General features: G+C 44.8%; 1 protein-coding gene across 1 annotated transcript in view; it reads right to left on the reverse strand.

Annotated features, from left to right (window-relative positions):
- The window catches only part of DIP2A (DIP2 disco-interacting protein 2 homolog A (Drosophila)), a 123,389-nt gene that overhangs the window by 86,477 nt on the left and 16,422 nt on the right, over positions 1 to 20,490 (reverse strand). Inside the window, exons 2-6 of the mRNA XM_010834984.1 lie at positions 17,496 to 17,559; positions 17,081 to 17,152; positions 10,518 to 10,637; positions 5,606 to 5,725; positions 3,020 to 3,247 (exon numbers count right to left, since the gene is read on the reverse strand). Coding sequence (XP_010833286.1) covers positions 3,020 to 3,247; positions 5,606 to 5,725; positions 10,518 to 10,637; positions 17,081 to 17,152; positions 17,496 to 17,559 — 604 coding nt within the window. The remainder of the gene's footprint in view (positions 1 to 3,019; positions 3,248 to 5,605; positions 5,726 to 10,517; positions 10,638 to 17,080; positions 17,153 to 17,495; positions 17,560 to 20,490) is intronic.

A 20,490-nucleotide genomic window follows, 5' to 3' on the forward strand; every position in this document is an offset into this window, starting at 1 on the left:
CCAACCACAGCACAGAATGGCCGTGAGGAATACACCTTTCCCAATTTGGCCTAAGGAGGTTTTACTTAGAAATCTCCCTTAATGAAGCAGAAATATATTTTTAATCAATAATATTTTTGTTATATTATGAAAAAACTGCCAGGCTTCTACTCCCCTAAAAAGCAAGTTGAATGCCATGCAGACACAAACCTTGGCAATCTTCACAGAATAAACCTACACAGATTAAAAACTATCCCTAGAGTCAGTTCAACAGGTCCCATTACTAAGAGGCTGCAGTCAGGTTCTTAAGACAGAATGTACTCAGCTCACATTTAAAGACAAGCTATGGTAGATAGAAAAAGTATTTAAATCGCTCCTTCCATGTCTGAATGTCCATTCTGGGCTCCATTCGCACCATGTGGCATGTCTATCTGTTCTGATACTGGCTGACCGCTGCTAGAGCATCACTGCTACAACTCAGTCTTCTACCAGGAAAGAGTTTGGACCTAGCGTGATACTCGTCCACTCTCGAGAATGGATACTGCTCTGTAATCTCTTTAGTCTTCAAATGAATGTTCCCACCATCACAGGTTTTGATACTGATTTTTTATCTATCATTTCATAACCTAGAAAGTATGCAATCTAAAATTTTTTTTTTAATGTAGAAAGATGAATTTATATGGAAGCAAAACACAAACTTACTACACAAACTTACAAAGCAGAAAACACCATTTGGAAAAACCTAACTTTAATGACAAGAGTTTTCACAACCTTTGACAAAGCTAGATATTAATGAAATTAGCATTTTAAAGTATGCTTACCACAGAATTCTTTCAGTTTAAAAAGAAATCTCTCCTCTTTTCCAATCTAGCAAAAATGAGAGATTTTAACTATATTCATGAAAAAAGGTAAAAATGGTAATTCTCAACTACAAAGTAACTTTTTAAATAGCTGCATAAAAATAAACAAACTATACTCCAAAATGAACTACTGTAATTAAATGTACTGCTTTTAAATATAGGTACTTAATTTATGTCCAAATGTTTTATGCACATGATTTTCCTAGCCCCAAACTGAAAACGATAAATATTTTTTAACATTTCCTACCTATAATTTTGTTTACAGTTATCTTCTTTCTATATTTCTTTCCTTAGCCCAAACTGAAGAATCCTCCTAGTGTCAGAAACTAAAACAAAGGATGACTTTTGTAACAAGGAGAGGGAAGTGGGATAGTTTTCAGATTTAAAATTCAGGTCACATGAGAAGTGCATGAAGGCTACAGACAACAGTGAGGAATACGTACAGAGCAAGTCAGGCTTTGGGACTACGAGAACTAACCACGTAACACGCATGTGAGCACAGGTGAGCAGGAGGGAGGGAGAGTGGCTCAGCCACACCTACAGGAGTCAGGAGCCCAGCAGCCACAGAGGCGACAACCCACCTTGAAGCCTTTACAGCCAGGGCCTTTCCTAGAAAAGAGACTCCCACTCAGACTCACCTTACAACTCTGTGAAGTCAAGGGCTGTCCGGTTAGACATTTTGAACTACGGTCAGTTTTTCAAGCTAAATATGCTTCTCTTTCTAACCCACCAGGAAGCTGTGTTTATAACAGCTCAGCAACAGCTGATACAACCAAACAGTGACGGCTCTGCCCTACTTCCCTCACTGTGGGACCCAGAACAGAGCTGCGGAAAGCTGGATCAAGCGAGAAAAAAACACCCGAATGCTGCCGCTTCCCTCACAGTGAGGTTCTTGTGCATTTCCAAACAGTGCAATCGCATGACAAACAGCAAAAATGTGTCCACCTAACGCTGTTTTCAAGCTCTCCCCTGTGAAACCCCTTGAGGACAGGCTGTAATCACCAGCCATTTGTAGGCTCCCCAGGAGAGTGATCACAACAATCCTGGCGGGTGTTTCCAGAGGAGCCTTCTCTCATAAAGCAAACTGCCCAGGATGGCCCTGACAGCACTATCCCGGCTCCTCCACGTGGTAGGAGCAGGTCAAGGCATCGTGAGTTCTCACCTAAGAAGACATCACGAGCTCAACAGAAATGTACAGACGTTGGCACTGACTCAACCAGTAACAACGAAGAGCATCAGTGATGTGCCCACAGAGGAAATGAAGGCGTCGGTCACTTACAACACCCAGTCCAGCCAAATGACCAGAATCTTGCAGGGAGCAGCTTAGCACCTGAGATCAGCACATGCCTGGGGGGCACTTAACTTGCTGGGACCCCATCAAAAACACTGGCCAGTCATGGGTGCACCGCACATGCACCATTCTGATTTTAGCAGAACAGCAACTAGCAGCAAAGAAAAGGAACAGGAATCAGAAAGCTATGGGTCAGCCTGGCTCCACCACAGCCAGCTGTGTGGTCTCAGCCAGGGCAGTCCCTGACTGAGCTCTTGCTCCTCGTCAGATGTCCCCCAACATCAGCGAAGCACACACCAGGAGTACACTTCTTAAGGCACTCCTGCAAGAACGCATGTGTGCTTTGCATGCCAGCCAAGTTACTATTTTTGCATCAAAAAATATGACTTCAAATGGTGAAAGCTTTGCAACGTTTTCCTAAGATTAATATAATTTAAAGGACTGGGTGACTTGGGAAAGATCTAGGCATCTTTATGACTGAGCTGTGACTTACATCTCTTTTCAGACTGAGGACTGTCTAATCCTGTGTGTAGAGGAAGAAAGGCTCTTCATGGCTGCAGCCCCAGCCCCACCTTGGGACACACAGTGCAGGGACAACTGAGGGCTGAGGCTGTGCACACAAGGAAGGAACAAAAGACCGCGTTGTAGGTGGCAGGCCACCTAACGGCCAGGGACTGTCCACCTGTGCCAGCCGCCCCTCCAGAGCAGAAGCACCAGCTGTTGTCAAGGTCTCCAGGGGAGGCCCACCCAGGGTCCAGGGCTGCCAAACCACAGAGGCACCAGAAACCACTTGTTACCAAAAGGACATTTTCCACACAAAGAGGAGAAGGTGGGTCTGAGGAGGGGCGGGGGCTCCTCTGCCTGGAGGGGTCCCCGCAGCTGTACTGACCCACGCGGGCGAGGGCCGCGGGGCCGGCAAGCGCGGCGGCAGCACTGGGCGTGGCGGCAGGCTGCCCTCCCGGGTGAGATGAGGTGGAGGATGCGGAGGATGAGGTGGACGAGCCCTGAATGGCCGGGTCAGGCCAGGGCTCGATGCTGGGGCGGCTCTGCAGCGGAGCGGAGGCCAGTTGCCCGGGGCGCTGTAAAGAGCCCTCATCTTCTGAGGCAGATGACGTGTCTGTGGTCAAAATAACGACGACAGGCATGAGGGGGGCATCCTTGGGGGCAGGGTTCCCACACTGGCCCAGCCTGCGCCCTGTGCACCCGCACATCCAGGAGGGCCTGCGTGTGACTGACGGTGAGACCCAGGGCCGCTCGGAAGCTGGCTTCACCCTGGGCTCCCCTGAAGAACTCGGTCACAGGGCGCCATGCCCAGGAGTGCAGCTGGTCCAACCCTGACGCTTTAGTGCATGCTGCGGGGCCCTGAGGGCCCCAAATAGCAGAGGTGACCTACGCCCTGTGGGTGCCTGACCCCAGCGAGGCCTTGCCCAGCACGTGCGCACCCTGGAGGACATGCCTGAGCTCTGAGAAGAGCCCCGCCTCGGGCAATAAAATCAACCTGAAACCTCGTTCTGTCAAGTCTGCATTTTATCATGGGTTTCATTATTATTAGGAAGTTCTTTAAAAAACTGGGTAGTATCTATGGTTATATTTGGTAGAAAATAATTTGACATAAATTTCTAAGACTTTTTTTGAACAACATAAACTTTTTTTAAGTCAGGAAGCATCATCAAAACACCACACTACCCTGTTGACCTGGTGTGGCTGGTGTTTACCACGTCGACAAACCAAACACGCATGTCACCAGCTTTGTGGCTTCAGTAACCAGACAGGCAGCACTGTGCTCCCAGCACCCGGATGAGCTTTCCAGGAAACTTAAAGCACACTAACTATCCTGAAGAGAGGCCGCATTAAGAGTTTTCATTTCTAATGGTAATGAAACAACAAAAACAAATCAAAAACCCTCCAAATGGTCTTATTCTTTCCCATTTAAGACTCGGTAACAACATAACACATAATATTGGGTTGGCCAAAAAGTTCGCTGCTTTTTCTGTAAGATGGCTCTAGTGGTGCTTAGTTGTCTTCAACTTCATTCAAGACAGTTTTGTTAGACGGTATTGTGACAGCTGTCATATCAGCACTCATTAAAAAAAAAACTTATCAAAACTAGTGAATTTTTATGTAGCAACTTTAATATTGAAGATGGAAGAGAAAAAGCAACATTTTCACATATTATGTTTTATTATTTCAAGAAAGGCAAAAATGCAACTGAAATGCAAAAACAGATTTGTGCAGTGTATAGAGAAGGTGTTGTGACTGATCAAACATGTCACAAGTGGTCTGCAAAGTTTCATGAGGGAAATTTCTTGCTGGATGATGCTCCATGGTCAGGTAGACCAGCTGAAGTTGATCATGATCAAATTGAGACATTAACTGAAAACAATCAGGGTTTGAGACATACACAAAATATCCAAATCAAGTGCTGAAAATAATTTGCACCAGTTCTGTTATATTCATCAATTTGATGTTTGGGTTCCACATTAGTTAAAAAAAAAAAAAAACTCCTTGACTGTACTTCCGCATATGATTCTCAACTTAAACACAATGAAAACATTCCATTTTTAACATAAACTGTGACAGGCGATAAAAAGTGGATCTTGTACAATAATAGGGAATAGAAGAGATCACGTGGTAAGTGAAATAACTACCACCAACTACACCAAAGACTGGTCTTCATCCAAAGAAGGGAGGAGTGGAAGGGAGTCCTTTATCATGAGCTCCTTCCGGAAAATGAAACAATTAACTGCAACAAGGACTGCTCCCAATCAGACCAAGTGAAAGCAGCACTCAGCAAAAAGCATCCAGAATTAGTCAGGAGAAAACACATCAGCTTCCATCAGGATAACACAAGACTGTGTGTTTATTTGATGACCAGGCAAAAACTGTTACAGTTTGGCTGGGAAGTTCTGATTTATCTGCCATATTCACCAGACACTGCACCTTTGAATGTCCATTTATTTTGGGCTTTACAAAATTCTCCTAATGAAAAACTTTTCAGTTCCCTGTAAGACTGTATAAAAGGCATCTGGAATAGTCCTTTGATCAAAAAGATGACAATTTAGGGGAATGGAAATATGAAACTGCCTGAAAAATAACAGAAGGTAGTGGAACAAAACGGTGACTACATTGTTCAACAAAGTTCTTGGTGAAAGTGAGAAACGTGTCTTTTTTCTTAAAAAAACTGAAGGAACTTTTTGACCAACTCAAGGAGAATAATTTTAAATTTCTGAATTCAGGGAACTCTGTCACCCCATAAAGCAGGTTCCTCTCTTTACTAAAAGACACAAATTACATCTTAGTGAAAAAATTAAAATCTATATAGACGATCTATTGAAAGCAAGCCCACTGCATGCACAGAAATGTGCATGAGCTCACACACACTCCTCACCACAATCAGAAGCCTGCTCCATCTCAATGGGAAACCCTGCCCAAGCCGCCCCAACCCTGCCCAGGCCGTCCCGACCCTAACCAGTACCTGGGGGTGTGTAGGCCTCCACAGATGCGTGCGTGAGGACAGAGCGCCTCTTGGATGGCATGGGCATCTTCCTCTCTTTGTATTTGGCCAAAGCTGCCTGCACGGCCTCGGTGTGAACATCTGCACAGAAATAACAGCAGCAAAAGCACCTGTTACAAGATTCCTGATGAAGGAACAAAACCATGGTTCATGTTTTTAATCTGTTTTCATTGAGTATAAAAGGAACACAATATATAAAGGTATAAAAGGAATACATGTGGGTCCACACATCGGTCCCAGATTTCTACAAATATTCCTTGGTTTATAGATTCAACTTGGCAAGCATTTTCAGATTTAAACCGAGAAATCCCCAAAACTGAAAATAAAATGAATCAGATGGACCCAATGCACTCTGATTATGGTATAAACCACTACAAGCAGCACTAAAGCTCTGTGGTCATATCATCTGAGCTGTTGTCCCGGTCAAGCCCCAGGATGGGCAGAGCCATACAAGGAACCAAGCTCTCCCTGGAGTCGCATGGCTAGGAGGTGGTGGGGGTCCCATCACACCACCACACTTGTGGTCAAGTGCAAGAGAGCCAACAAAGAGGGGCCTGATGGCCTCACCCCATCATCCCTCCTAGAACCAAGATGCTCACAAGGCAGAGAAGGGATACACACAGAGACTCCAGAAGTGAGGGGAACACTGCAGTCCTGAATCCGAATGGAAATTATCAGCATGAACACACGTGGCATTTTATCTTTAAATACCATGTCTTAATTCAGTCCCTAAAAATGTCTAGAAATGACCAGCCCAAGTGCAATGAGCACCTCTACCATCCAGGCTGCAGTCTTACAACACTGTCCTCACTGCGAGCACCCTGAGAAATGTGGGTTCCAGGGTGCAGGAAGTGGCAGAGAAGCCTAGAATATCTCATCCTACCAACCAACAAGTTCCTGGCCAGCAACCCAATGCTGGAGCCGACGTGGAAGCACTCCCAGAGAAAAAGGTTGGGGCAGTCTGAACACCACCAAGGACAAAAACAAGATCAGAGAAAAGGAAGGAAGAAAAAGAGGAAGCAAAATTAACTGGCTGCCACTGGAGGATGCCAGTGACATGAGCTACTGTTTTGAAAAAGATTAAATGGATGGAAAGAACCAAGCATCTTTCCGGGTTCTCCTGTGCTGTGTCATAAGCACAAGCTGCTTGCTCTCCCTAGAACTGGTCCAGCCGTCCTGCCACCAAATCCACCCTAATGAACCAAGGGATCAACTCTGCCAGCATCCCAGGGAGGAGAGAGACACAGGCCTGCAGTGCTTGTGGTGGGAAAACACTGACCCCGAGGTGACCTGCTAGAGCCATGGAGCCAGGAGCAGCCAGACCACAGCCAAGGCCCCAAGACCAAGTTATCAGTGCTGGAAACACACATCAACACACAACATCCTGTGATATGCACATCTTATTTGGAACCTGGGTCCAAACTGTTTTATAAAGCCTCAGGAACACTTGGGTATTTGATACTAAGGAATTATTGCTGATTATTCTGTGACAATAGAGCTATCTTTTAGAGCTACATCCACTCTTTTCAGATATAGAAACCAAGAATATTATGACATCTAAGTAAAATAACGTGATCTCTGAGATTCGCTTCAGAATCACACAAGAAGGGAGAAGCAGCTGGGGCTGATGAAGAAGCCAAGGCTGAGCCTGAGCACGGTGGGAACCGTGGCACTGGGCAAGTCCAGGGCTCAGTACAACACCAAGTCCACCTTTGTATGCGTTCACATTTTTCCCCAACAAAATGTTTTTAAATAGCATTTAGAAACTTTATAGTAAAATGGCTCATAGGGTACTAAGGATGAAAAATTTACACCTAGGCATATTACAATAAAATTTACAAACATCAGCAATAACCAGTCAATCCTAAAAGCTTCTAGAGAAATAGTCTTGAAGGATCAGGAAAGAGGCTAACTTTCCCAATGGTAATCACCAAATACAAGGCAACACAGCTGAAGAAATGAGCTTAGAACCTATAATTTTATATCCAGCCAAAGCACCATTTAAACTTCAGGGCCTAATAAAAATACTCCCAGACATATAACCGAAATACTCATGAAAGACTATGTTCAGAAGAGAGACAAACCTGGGAGCCCCTGCAATAGATTTGGCTTGACTGTGAGCACAGACTTTTTACACTGTGGCTGCCTTAGAAACAAACAAAAACCTAAGTACAGATAACAGTCAAGAACTAAAAATCTAAACAATACCAACATTATAGGATATAAACCAACAGATCCAAGAAGCTCAACAAACCCCAAGCACAAGAAACAAAGAAACTTATACCAAGGCACATAATAATCAAATCACTCAAAACCAGCGATAAAGAGAAAAACCGTAAAAGTGCCGGAGGGAAGGAAGGCACAGTATATACAAGGGAACAATGATAAGGAATAAACCTGGACGAATAACAGTGGATATACCGACGTGAACAATGACTGCTAAGCTGCCATCATTAGGAGAGCTGGCGCTGCTATGACAACAGATGAATCCATCAAGAGAACAGAACGGAGTCCAGAAAGAGTCAGCCATGAGCAGCTGCCTTTAGACAAAGGAGCAAGGGCATGGGGACAAAAGGAATCCCCAGTGCAAGAAAGTCAGCTTTCTACCACACCCTGAAATTAACAAAATCTAAACTATAGACCTAAAGGTAAAAACCTAAAACTACAAAACTTCTAGAAGAAAACACAGGTAAGAATCTTTGTGATCTTGGGTTTGGCACAGATTTCTTAGATATAAGAACAAAAGCACTATTCAAGAAAGAAAAGGAAGTGATAAGCCAGATTTCATTAAAATTAAAAACTTCTGCTACAAAAGCCACTGTAAGAGAATTCAAAGAGAAGACAAAGCCTTGGAGAAAATAAGAGCAAGAACATTTATGGTAAATGTCTCGTTTTAAGAAAGTAAAGAACAAGAACCAGATACAGTTCACAAGGGCAGAAAGCAGGTCCTCAATGTCAGTTACATGTAAACAGAGGCGACAGGGAACAGGAGGTGAGGACAGGCAGGGCTCTGGGTGACCTCACTCAGGGTGTGCGGACGCGGGTCCACTTTGTGCCCAGGGCTACATCGGTGGAATGCTGATGGGGCCGGTTCCAATGTTGTATGTTACAGGCATCATTGACGTAATCCGAAAAGAAATTATTGTCAGTGTGGGGAAGTTTTTTTTAAGCATATATTAAATCGGTAAGAAATTATCTGATCAAAACTTTCTTCAAACCACTTCATCACACTCCCACATTAACGAACCATTTAAAATCTGGAGCCTATTATACAGAAGTGAAGTGTGAAGTGTGAAGTAAGTGAAGTAAGCCAGAAAGAAAAACACCAATACAGTATACTAACGCATATATATGGAATTTAGAAAGATGGTAACAATAACCCTGTATATGAGACAGCAAAAGAGACACTGATGTATAGAACAGTCTTTTGGACTCTGTGGGAGAGGGAGAGGGTGGGATGATTTGGGAGAATGGCATTGAAACATGTATAATATCATATATGAAATGAGTTGCCAGTTCAGTTTCGATGCACGATACTGGATGTTTGGGGCTGGTGCACTGGGGCGACCCAGAGGGATGGTACGGGGAGGGAGGAGAGAGAAGGGTTCAGGATGGGGAACGTGTGTATACCTGTGGCAGATTCGTGTTGATATATGGCAAAACCAATACAATATTCTAAAGTTAAAAAATAAAATTAAATTACAAAAAGAAAGAAAATAAAATCTTCATTTTTAAAAAAAAATTCTTAAAACAAAATGGCCATTTCTTTATCTATCTTGAAATTTTTTCTTTTATAGAAGCTTACTGAGTTTAAATGTAAAAGAAATATTTAATCACACAACAGTGAAAATGTTAAACAAGCCAAAGTGAAAGTGAAGTAGCTCAGTCGTGTCCGACTCTTTGCAACCCCGTGGACTGCAGCCCACCAGGCTCCTTCCTCCATGGGATTCTCCAGGCAAGAATACTGGAGTGGGCTGCCATTTTCTTCTCCAGGGGATCTTCCCGACCCAGGGATCAAACAGGGGTCTCCCACATTGCAGGCAGACGCTTTAACCTCTGAGCCACCAGGGAAACCCAAAACAAGCCAAAGAGTGTTCAAAAACTATTGATATCTAATCTATAACAGGAAGCAGAGGGCTTCTCTGGTGGCTTGGTGGTAAAGAACCCGCCTGCCAGTGCAGGAGACACAGGTTCCATCCCTGGTCCAGGAAGATCCCACATGCCTCGGAGCAACTAAACTCGTGCACGGCAACTACTCAGCCTGTGCTCTAGAGCATGGGAGCTGCAACCCCTGAAGCCCACAGACCCTAAAGCCTGTGCTCCACAAAAAGAGAAGCCACTGCAATGGGAAGCCCACACAGCAACGAGGACCCAGCACAGCCAAAAATAATAAATAAATAAAATGATCATTGGAAGCATGCATTTTTTCAAGGCACGTCCTGATAATGCAAATAAACTGTAGAGACAAATTCAAATATTTATAAAAGCACTAAGAGAGTGGCAGAAATCTAATTAGAAGGAAATCTTCAATATTAGAGAAAAATAAAATACTAAAACACATAGAGTAGTAGAGTGGTTCCCTACTGGACAACTCCATCAACACCAACCCCAAAGTTCCAGCAGAAAAATGGACACAGACATTTACAGAAATGATTTTCATGGTGAGGAAGATTTTGCTTTCTTCTGAGACGTCTATACGCAGCTGCTGAGAGGAGCACGCTCACACTCCAGGCTATACTAAAACATACTGAGATCTATAAAAGTTTTGTTTTTTTCTTGAAAACCACGATGCAGTCAGTCACGGTTCAGAGAAGGCCCTTTCCTCAGCAGAGCTGTGGTGTCCAAGCAGAGGACGCGGCGCTCCGGGCCCTACCTGACCGGAAGCGCTCGTCCCGGGCGTTGCTGGGCCGCGGCTTGGGCTGCTTGGGCGTGGGGGCCGAGGCTTGTGCGGGCCCAAGGATGCTATTCTCCACTTGCAGGGAGGGGTCTACTCCTGAAACAGTTTCACAGAAACAGCGTGAGTAAAAAACCTGCTTTTCCAACAATAGAAAAACCCATGTAGAATAGCACACACCTCTCACACACTGCTGCACAGCCCCTGCTGCACAACCACGCACGCCTGGGGCCCCAATGCCCAGAAGACCCTAAATCTGGAGGTTGGGGCCGAGACATTGACGTCAGCTTCCAGCCCCTCCCTGTCAGCAGCCCTGGGCCCCCAGCTTGTGCACACGGTGCATGGGGCCAGCTCTCTCGAACGCCCCTCCCTGCCCCCACACTGGCCCCAGTGTCAGCAAGCCCAGCAGGAAGCAGCCCACAAAGCCATCACCGGGGTGCTGACAGCCGCCCTGAGACACAGGAAGAAAGCCGATGAGAAGCTTGGAGGCTTCAGGTGCTAACCACCTGGGCCTGTGACACCTGTGTCTCCACCCTGACGGGCGGCCAGCTCTCTGTGCCTGTTGCAGCCCCATGACTGGCACACCCATGGCCAGCCAACACCCAGGCCATCAGGATGTCATGTGTGGAGTAAAGGACAAGCACAAGCCTGCAGGGTCATTTAACAGAGTCCCTGGTCCTGCCTGAGCACTAGATTGTTTCAAATTGTCCAAGAAAAACAGCCTTAGCCACCAGCCCTTAGCACTCCCCAAAAAGCAGCAGCCTGTCCCCACTTCAGCAGTGGCCACAGGACTGGAAAAGATCAGTTTTCATTCCAATCCCGAAGAATGGCAATGCCAAAAAATGTTCAAACTAACGTACAATTGCACTCATCTCACACACTAGCAAAGTAACGCTCAAAATTCCAAGGCCTCAACAATAGGTGAACCGAGAACTTTCAGATGTTCAAGCTGGATTTAGAAAAGACAGAGGAACCAGAGATCAACTTGCCAACATCCGCTGGATCATCGTAAAAGCAAGCAAATCCCAGAAAAACATCTATTTCTGCTTTATTGACTACAGCAAAGCTTTTGACTGTGTGGATCACAACAAACTGTGGAAAATTCTTCAAGAGACGGGAATATCAGACCACCTTCCCTGCCTCCTGAGAAGTCTGTACGCAGGTCAAGAAGCAACAGAACTGGACATGGAACAACAGATTGGTTACAAATCGGCAAAGAAGTACGTCAAGGCTGTATACTGTCACCCTGCTTATCTAACCTATATATACAGAGTACAGAGAAGGCAATGGCAACCCACTCCAGTACTCTTGCCTGGAAAATTCCATGGACGGAGGAGTCTGGTGGGCTGCAGTCCATGGGGTCACTAGGAGTCGGATGTGACTGAGAGACTTCCCTTTCACTTTTCACTTTCATGCACTGGAGAAGGAAATGGCAACCCACTCCAGTGTTCTTGCCTGGAGAATCCCAGGGATGGGGAGCCTGGTGGGCTGCCATCTATGGGGTCATACAGAGTCGGATACGACTGAAGTGACTTAGCAGCAGCAGCAGCAGCATGCAGAGTACATCATGCAAAATGCTGGGCTGGATGAAGCAAAGCTGGAATCAAGACTGCCAGGAGAAATATCAATAATCTCAGATATGCAGATGACATCACCCTTATAGCAGAAAGAGAAGAACTAAAGAGCCTCTTGATGAAAGTGAAAGAGGAGAGTGAAAACCCTGGCTTAAAACTCAATATCCAAAAAATGAAGATCATGGCATCTAATCCTATCACTTCACGGCAAACAGACGGGGAAACAATGGAAACAGTGACAGACTTTATTTTGTTGGGCTCCAAAAACACTGCAGATGGTGACTGCAGCCACGAAATTAAAAGACGCTTGCTCCTTGGAAGAAAAGCTATAAACAACCTAGACAGCATGTTAAAAAGCAGAGACATTACTTTGCTGACAAAGGTCTGTCTAGTCAAAGCTATAGTTTTTCCAGTATTTACATATGGATGTGAGAGTTGGACTATAAAGAAAGCTGAGTGCCAAAGAATTGATGCTTTTGAACTGCGGTGTGGAGAAGACTTTTGAGAATCCCTTGGACTGCAAGGAGATCCAACCAGTCCATCCTAAAGGAAATCAGTCCTGAATATTCATTGGAAGGACTGATGCTCAAGCTGAAGCTCCAATATTTTCGCCACCTAATGCGAAGAGCAAACTCATCAGAAGAGACCCTGATGCTGGGAAAGATTGATGGCAGGAGAAGGGGACAACAGAGGATGAGATGGTTGGATGACATCACTGACTCAATGGCCATGAGTTTGAGCAAGCTCTGGGAGTTGGTGATGGATGGGAAGCCTGGCGTGCTGCAATCCATGGGGTCGCAAAGAGTCGGACACGACTGAGTGGCTGACCTGATCTGAACTGCCCCACCTGGGCCTCCGGGGGTCATTACCTCTGACACTGCTCCTGAAAAGGCCACCTGACCCCAGCTCCCTAGGATGACACACAGAGAGGACAGAGGGGACAGGAGATGTGGGGGCCCTCACTCCGCTGCCTGAGCCTCCAGGCGCCTCTGTGACTGAGGAGCCCCTGGGACACCAGCTCTGGCTCTGCAACAAGAAGGAGCTGCCCCCAAGACTGGCCGACCTCCAGGTGTGGGCGCAGAATGCTGCCATTGCTGATGTTTATGTACCAGGTTTGGAGTGTTCGTTAGCTCTTCAAAACTGAACATGTACACACATACATGTATGCAACATGCAGCAATGCTGATCAGCACTGCTTCTGGCTTTTTGTTTCTTGGACTGACTGGAACAAATTTCCCTAAAATCCATAATGGAGAACACAGAATCCTAAGCATTATGCACTATAAACAGGTATGCTTGCAAAGTGATGTGTAAATATAGGGACATCCTTGCATTTTTATTCCAAAATACAGGGCTTTTATTGAGATCGATTAATTTATTTAAGAAAGATATAAAGCCCAATGGGAAACCACTGGATGAAAGAGTAGGTATATTTTTAGTCTTAACAGGTATCAAGAGAGAACTTCTCAGGCCACAGCATTCGCATTCCCACAGGGTGCCATTTCCCCATGTCTCTGTCAGCACTGCATGTTACAAATTTTAGAATCTTGCCAATCTGACAGGAGAATGGTTCCCTAATTTGCATTCCCAAGGCAATGGCACCCCACTCCAGTACTCTTGCCTGGAAAATCCCATGGACAGAGGAGCCTGTTAGGCTACAGTCCATGGGGTCGCTAGGAATTGGACATGACTGAGCGACTTCCCTTTCACTTTTCACTTTCATGCATTGGAGAAGGAAATGGCAACCCACTCCAGTGTTCTTGCCTGGAGAATCCCAGGGACGGGGGGGGCGCCTGGTGGGCTGCCATCTCTGGGGTTGCACAGAGTCGGATACGACTGAAGCGACTTAGCAGCAGCAGCATAACTAGTGAGGTTGAACATATGTTAATGTTTACTGCTCATCCATACGTCCTTTTATTTGAATTCTATTAATTCTATCCAGCTAAGGAGCCCCCAAAGCGCTTCCCAGGTGGCTCAGTGGTAAAGAACCTGCCTGTAATGCAGGAGATGTGGGTTCAATCCCTGGGTCAGGAAGATCCACTGGTGAATGAAATGGCAACCCACTCCAGTATTCTTGCCTAGAAAATCTCATGGACAGAGGAGCCTGGCAGACTACAGTTCACAGGGTTGCAAAAAGTCAGACATGACTGAGTGAGCATGTATGCATGCAAGGAGCCCCCAAAGGACCTGCAGGGAGCCCTGGTCAGCTAGAGGCCCCACCCTACGCTGGACATGCCCCCAGGCCATGGCCAGCCGGCCGCAGCTCAGTCACTCTGCAGTGCTTCATTTCTAGAGAGACAATCATAACCTTTTTTTTTTCCCTTAGGTCTCTCATCTTGTCATCAGGCAAACATTATTCAATATTCTCCTGGACTTTATAGTATTCTGTAATTACAAACATACTTGGAGCTTTACTCCTGAAGTTTACGTTCACTAATGCTGCAGAGGAAAGGGGGTCCCACTGCTGCCTCCACAGGCATGGCACCAGTTACATACACCTTCCCTTCTTTGAATTCTCCTGAGTCGTTTCTAGACGCCCTCCCCATACACTGTTCAGTTGTCCAGGTGTCTACCAACACCCTGTGGTTGGGACTGCCAAGTGCACGTGACCAGGTTTAACACCTTGAAGGCCAAGCCTTTCTCCCTGCTATTCCTCCTCAACAATGTACTAGCTACTCTCAGAACTTTTCTCCTCCAAGTGAGTTATTTCCAATGCCAGGTTTGGGGGGAAAAAAAAAATCAACAACTGCTATTCAGACTGGATTATTTTTGTCACATATTAATTTAGAAACTACTCATGTATGGATGTGAGAGTTGGACTGTGAAGAAAGCTGAGCGCCAAAGAATTGATGCTTTTGAACTGTGGTGTTGGAGAAGACTCTTGAGAGTCCCTTGGACTGCAAGGAGATCCAACCAGTCCATTCTGAAGGAGATCAGTCCTGGGTGTTCATTGGAAGGACTGATGCTAAAGCTGAAACTCCAGTACTTTGGCCACCTTCATGCGAAGAGTTGACTCATTGGAAAAGACTCTGATGCTGGGAGGGATTGGGGGCAGGAGGAGAAGGGGACGACAGAGGATGAGATGGCTGGATGGCATCACCGACTAGACGGACATGAGTCTGAGTGAACTCCGGGAGTTGGTGATGGGACAGGGAGGCCTGGCGTGCTGCGATTCACGGGGTTGCAGAGAGTCGGACACAACTGAGCGACTGAACTGAACTGAATTTTTATAATATTAAATTTTTGCATTTAAGATATTGGTATATTTCTTCATATTTTAGGATCCTGGTTACTTTTTTCAAACAGATTGTATGATCCTAACATAGATCCTGTGGGTTTCTTGCTAAATGTATTAAAAACATTCGACAGTTTTTTTGCCATTATGAATGTGAGCTGTTTTATTAACAGAAATATTGCCAGAGAAAAGCCATTGATTCTTACATATTTGTCTTCTATTCAAACCAAGACGGTTACTAATTCCAATAGCCAAGTGAGCAGTCACCCAGCTTTCAACGTATAAAACAACAGCACCTGAGCGAGGATGGGGTCCTGCCGTTTGTCTGGGGTGCTGCCTGGGCACTGGCCTGCGACAGACGGCCTTGTGAGCAGCCCAGCGGGCTTCTCGTTTGCCTGCTAACAATTAGGGTTTCCTCTGGTAAAATATTTATGCAAGTCTTTAGCCCATTTTCCTACTGGGCTTTTTAAAAAAAATCACACGGGGGAACTTTCTGGCTCTTTATAAAGTTTAAATTAATCAAAATTAAATTTAAAAAATGCAGTGTCTTAGTCATGCGACCACACCTCAAGTGCTCAGAAGCCATACGTGGGAGGTGCTCCGTGGACTGGACAATGGGGCTGCAGACCACTCCCACTCTGGCAAAAGGTCTCCTGGATGCTTCGACTTCACCGGCTCTGGACTTTAGCCCTTTTTCTCTTATGTATGTTACGATCATCTTCTCCTATACTGTGGCTTGTCTTTAATCTCTTTATGGGAACTTCTGATAAAACATGATTCTTAATTTTAACACACTCTAATTTACCAATCTTTTCCTTTTCAGTTGCTGCTTTTTGGTACCTTCAGGGACTTGAGAAATCCTTCCTTCTGTCTAGAGATGGTGACAGTTTTCATATACAGTCTTCCAAAGGTGCTATAATTTTTGCCTTTCTCACTAAAGCCCTTCATATTTGGTTTCTGTGTCTTAGGGAACTGTGCCAGCATCGTGAGCTGCAACACCAACCCCACCATAAACCTGGTCCCCACAGCCAAACATGTCTGTCTGGGTCCATGTTCTGTTTGTGAATAGAGCTATCTACCCTTGTGTGAAACCAGGCTGTCTTAATGACAGCTTGCTATTAACTCCTCATATCATAACCAGCAAATCCTCCAATCTCATTCTTCCTTTTTATCATTATTTTGAATCCCTTAGCCCTTTAAATTTATATATAAAATACTTAACTTCTTTTTTTTGCCTTGCTGCACAAGCCATGTGGGATCTTAATTCCCTGACCAGGGATGGAACCTGTGCCCCCTGCAGTGGAAGCATGGAGTCTTAACCACCGGACTGCCATGGAAGTCTCAAACTTCTACATAAATTTTAAAATCAGCTTCTTAAATTCCACCCCCAAAAACTGTGCCAAAACACTGAAGGTGCTGACTCTGAAGATCAATAATAAAGTGGGAGAACTCACATCTTTATAATATGTGTTCCAAACCAAAGTAAGGAAATGTTCTTTACTAAAATCATAAAAATAATCATGGTCTATGATAATAAAAATAACATAAATCCTATTTGGGGATGAAATCTATACCAAACCAGAGATATAAACTTTAATCTATGACTTTGGATTTTATAATTTAATATTAGACACATTATTTTCCCAGCCCTTATTAATAAAATATGAAACTACCAAAGTCAAACTCTAATACCAATTTTTAAATCAGTTTTATAAGACCTATGTTAACCTCACCTTGAATGAGGGGTACGCAGCGTGCAAGCAGCTTTGCCCTTTTCTTTTCATATCCTTTTTGAGTGATGTCACCTAAAACAACAATAGAAAAATAGAATCACATTTCTTCTAAAGTCTCCCAAAATTTTTAATTAAAAGTTCATTCATAATGGAAAAACTGGGAACACTTAGGTCCTTCAACTGGTCACTAAAGAAAGGATGAGGTGTCCCCACAGGCAGTACTACTCAGCAGTAAGAAGGAGCAAACTGCTGGCAGACAGTAGTCTGGGTGGGCCTTACGGGCATACAGCTAAGTGACAGAAGCCAGGCTCCAAAGGTTCCCAGCGGAATGGTTCCGGTCACATGACACCTGGAAAAGACACTGTTACAGGCAGCGGCAGACTGCTGCCACGGGAGGGGCTTAGGGAGGACTGACCAGAGTGGCACGAGGAATCCTGCGGGGGGTGAAGCTGGTCCACGCTGTGATCGTGGTGCTCGTTCTATGACGACAAGTCGGTCCCGAGCTCACAGAACTACACCCCAGGAAGGCTGAGTCCAACAGTATGTAAACACTTCAATATCCGAAATCTGAGATCAGCATCTCGGGGGAGCATGTTGGAACTATAGACTCTGAGGCCACACCCCAGAATGACAATCCGATGTGCATTTCACTGGATGCCCACGTGACTGTGCAAATTTGAGCTGTGGAGTCTTGGTGTGAGGACCTACAGAAAGCAACCCTCGCAGGCCACAGGGCATCCCTAGGCCAGGACTCAGGTTCTAATAAATTATCATAAAGAAGAACAGCCTAAAAAGGAACTAACCTACCCAGGAACAAGGCAGGAAACGTGTCTGCAGGGAAATGCTTCTCATCTAAGCACGCCAGCTGATTTCCTGGACAACTCAAGCACTCAGGGTGGATTCTATGTGTTTTTGACCAGAAACACGTTACAATGTCTACCAGTATCTTGTTCTTCAAGTGAACTGTTTTCAGCAGAGAGCGTCAAGTGTTCTGCAAGCCCTCCCGGCATCCCCTCCCTGTCCCTCAATACCCCCACCATCCACTCACCCCAAACAAGCCAGCCAGTCGAGGAGGCTTCTGGGAGTCAGAGGGCAGCCTGCCATCATGCACCCAGCACTTCACCAAGTACTTCCTCAGCCATCAAAGGACCAGCACTTCTGAATGTCTGACTCGTACATTAAGCCTCCCTGAAACCCTCTGGGAGAACATTAGCCCACCACCCACAGAAGATGAGCCCAAGGTCAGGGAGTCACTGGTCCGGCCCTGGGCTCAAAACAGAGCCGCTGCTTTGACCACGGATCACTCAGTGAGGCCCCTCCCCACCTCCATCCTGTGAGTCATCACCCACCTTCACCTTACACTCCCAACAACCCCACAGGAAACGCCTCTAATGCTTGGAGTGCCTTTTAATTTGAACATGTTCTGTAGACCATGTGCCGCTTTAAAGTCCAGGTATTTTTACTTTACCTGAACAATATCATATAAAATATGATATTGTTATACCATATATTGTTATATGATAACAATATATAAGTCTCACTCTACTGCCAATTTTCTCCATTAAACACTTCATTTTTTAAATTTATTTTTAAACTGGAGGATAATTGCTTTACAGAATTTTGTTGTTTCCTGTCAAACCTCAACATGAATCAACAATAGGTATACATATCTCCCCTTCCTCTTGAACCTCCCTCTGATCTTCCTCCCCATCCCACCCCTCTAGGTTGATACAGAGCCCCTGTCTGAGTTCCCTGGGACAAACAGCAAATCTCCATTGGCTATCTCTTTTACATATGGTAATGTAAGTTTCCATGTGACTCTCTCCATACATCTCACCCTCTCCTCCCCTCTCCTTGGGTCTGTAAGTCTGTTCTCTATTGTCTGTTTCTCTACTGCTGCCCTGCAAATAAATTCTTTGGTACCATCTTGCTAGATTCCATATATACGCATTAGTATATGATATTTATCTTTCTCTTTCTGACTTACTTCACTCAGTATAATAGTCTCTAGGTTCATCCACCTCATTAGAACAGACTCAAATGTGTTCCTTTTTATGGCCGAGTAATATTCCATTGTGTATATGTACCACAACTTCTTTATCCATTCAACTGTCAATGGACATCTAAGTTGATTCCATGTTCTAACTACTGTAAATAGCTAAGCACTTCATTTTTATTATCATCCAGTCTCTGCTGGCTCAGACAGTAAAGTGTCTGCCTACAATTCAGGAGACCCAGGTTTGATCCCTGGGTTGGGAGGATCCCCTGGAGAAGGAAATGGCAACCTACTCCAGTACTCTTGCCTGGAAAATCCTACGGACAGAGGATCCTGGTAGGCTACAGTTCATGGAGTTGCAAAGAGTCAGACACAATTGAGCGACATCACTTTCACTTTCAATCTCTGCTACAATGAACACACCTGACCCACAGCTGACCACAGTGGCCCACAGGCTGCGTCCCCCTCATTCCACCCTGACTGGACACTTACAGATCCCGACTGGATCCAGAATGTGAGTGTATGGTTTTGTATATTGACTTCCAACTTCTTAACAAATTCAAAGCACACGTGTTTTTTTAAACAATATCCACTAAAAATAATTGTTTCCTCTAGAATATATGAAACTATATAGAGACAAATTTAAATGAAAACAATATTGCAACACTAAACTAAAAAGGATAAATCCCTATTTACAAGCAGAGCATTTGGTTTTACAAGATTTTTTTCAATTTCTTTGTTAAATTTTATTGGAGTATAGTTGATTGACAATGTTATGTTAGTTTCCGCTGTATAGCAAAGTGAATCAGTTTTATATATATATTTATATATACACACACACACACACACACATATCACTCTTTTTTAGATTCTATTTTCATATAGGTGGCTTCCCTTGTGGCTCAGACAGTTAAGAATCTGCCTGCAATGCAGGAGACTTTGGGTCTTTGCCCTCTGGGTAGGAAAGATCTCTCTAAAACGGAATGGCTACCCACTCCAGTATTCTTGCCTGAAAAATTCCATGGACAGAGGAGCCTGGCAGGCTATATAGTCCATGGTATTGCAAAGAGTCAGACACAGCTGAGTAACTATCACTTTCACTTCTCATGTTAGGTAGGTCATTACAAATATTAAGTAGAATTCCCTATGCTATACAGTAGGTCCTTATTAGTTAATCTATTTTATGTATCGTTGTTGCTGTTCAGTCACTCAGTCCTGTCTGGCTTTTTGTGACCCCAGAAACTGCAGCACACCAGGCTTCCCCTGTCCTTCACCATCTCCTGGAGCTTGCTCAAACGCATGTCCATCGAATGAGTGATGCCATCCAACCATCTCATCTTCTGTCACCCCCTTCTCCTCCTGCCCTCAATCTTTCCCAGCATCAGGGTCTTTTCCAATGAGTCAGCTCTTCACA

This window comes from Bison bison, unplaced genomic scaffold, assembly GCF_000754665.1.
Source record: "Bison bison bison isolate TAMUID 2011002044 unplaced genomic scaffold, Bison_UMD1.0 scf7180017864037, whole genome shotgun sequence".
NCBI classification, from domain to species: Eukaryota; Metazoa; Chordata; class Mammalia; order Artiodactyla; family Bovidae; genus Bison; species Bison bison.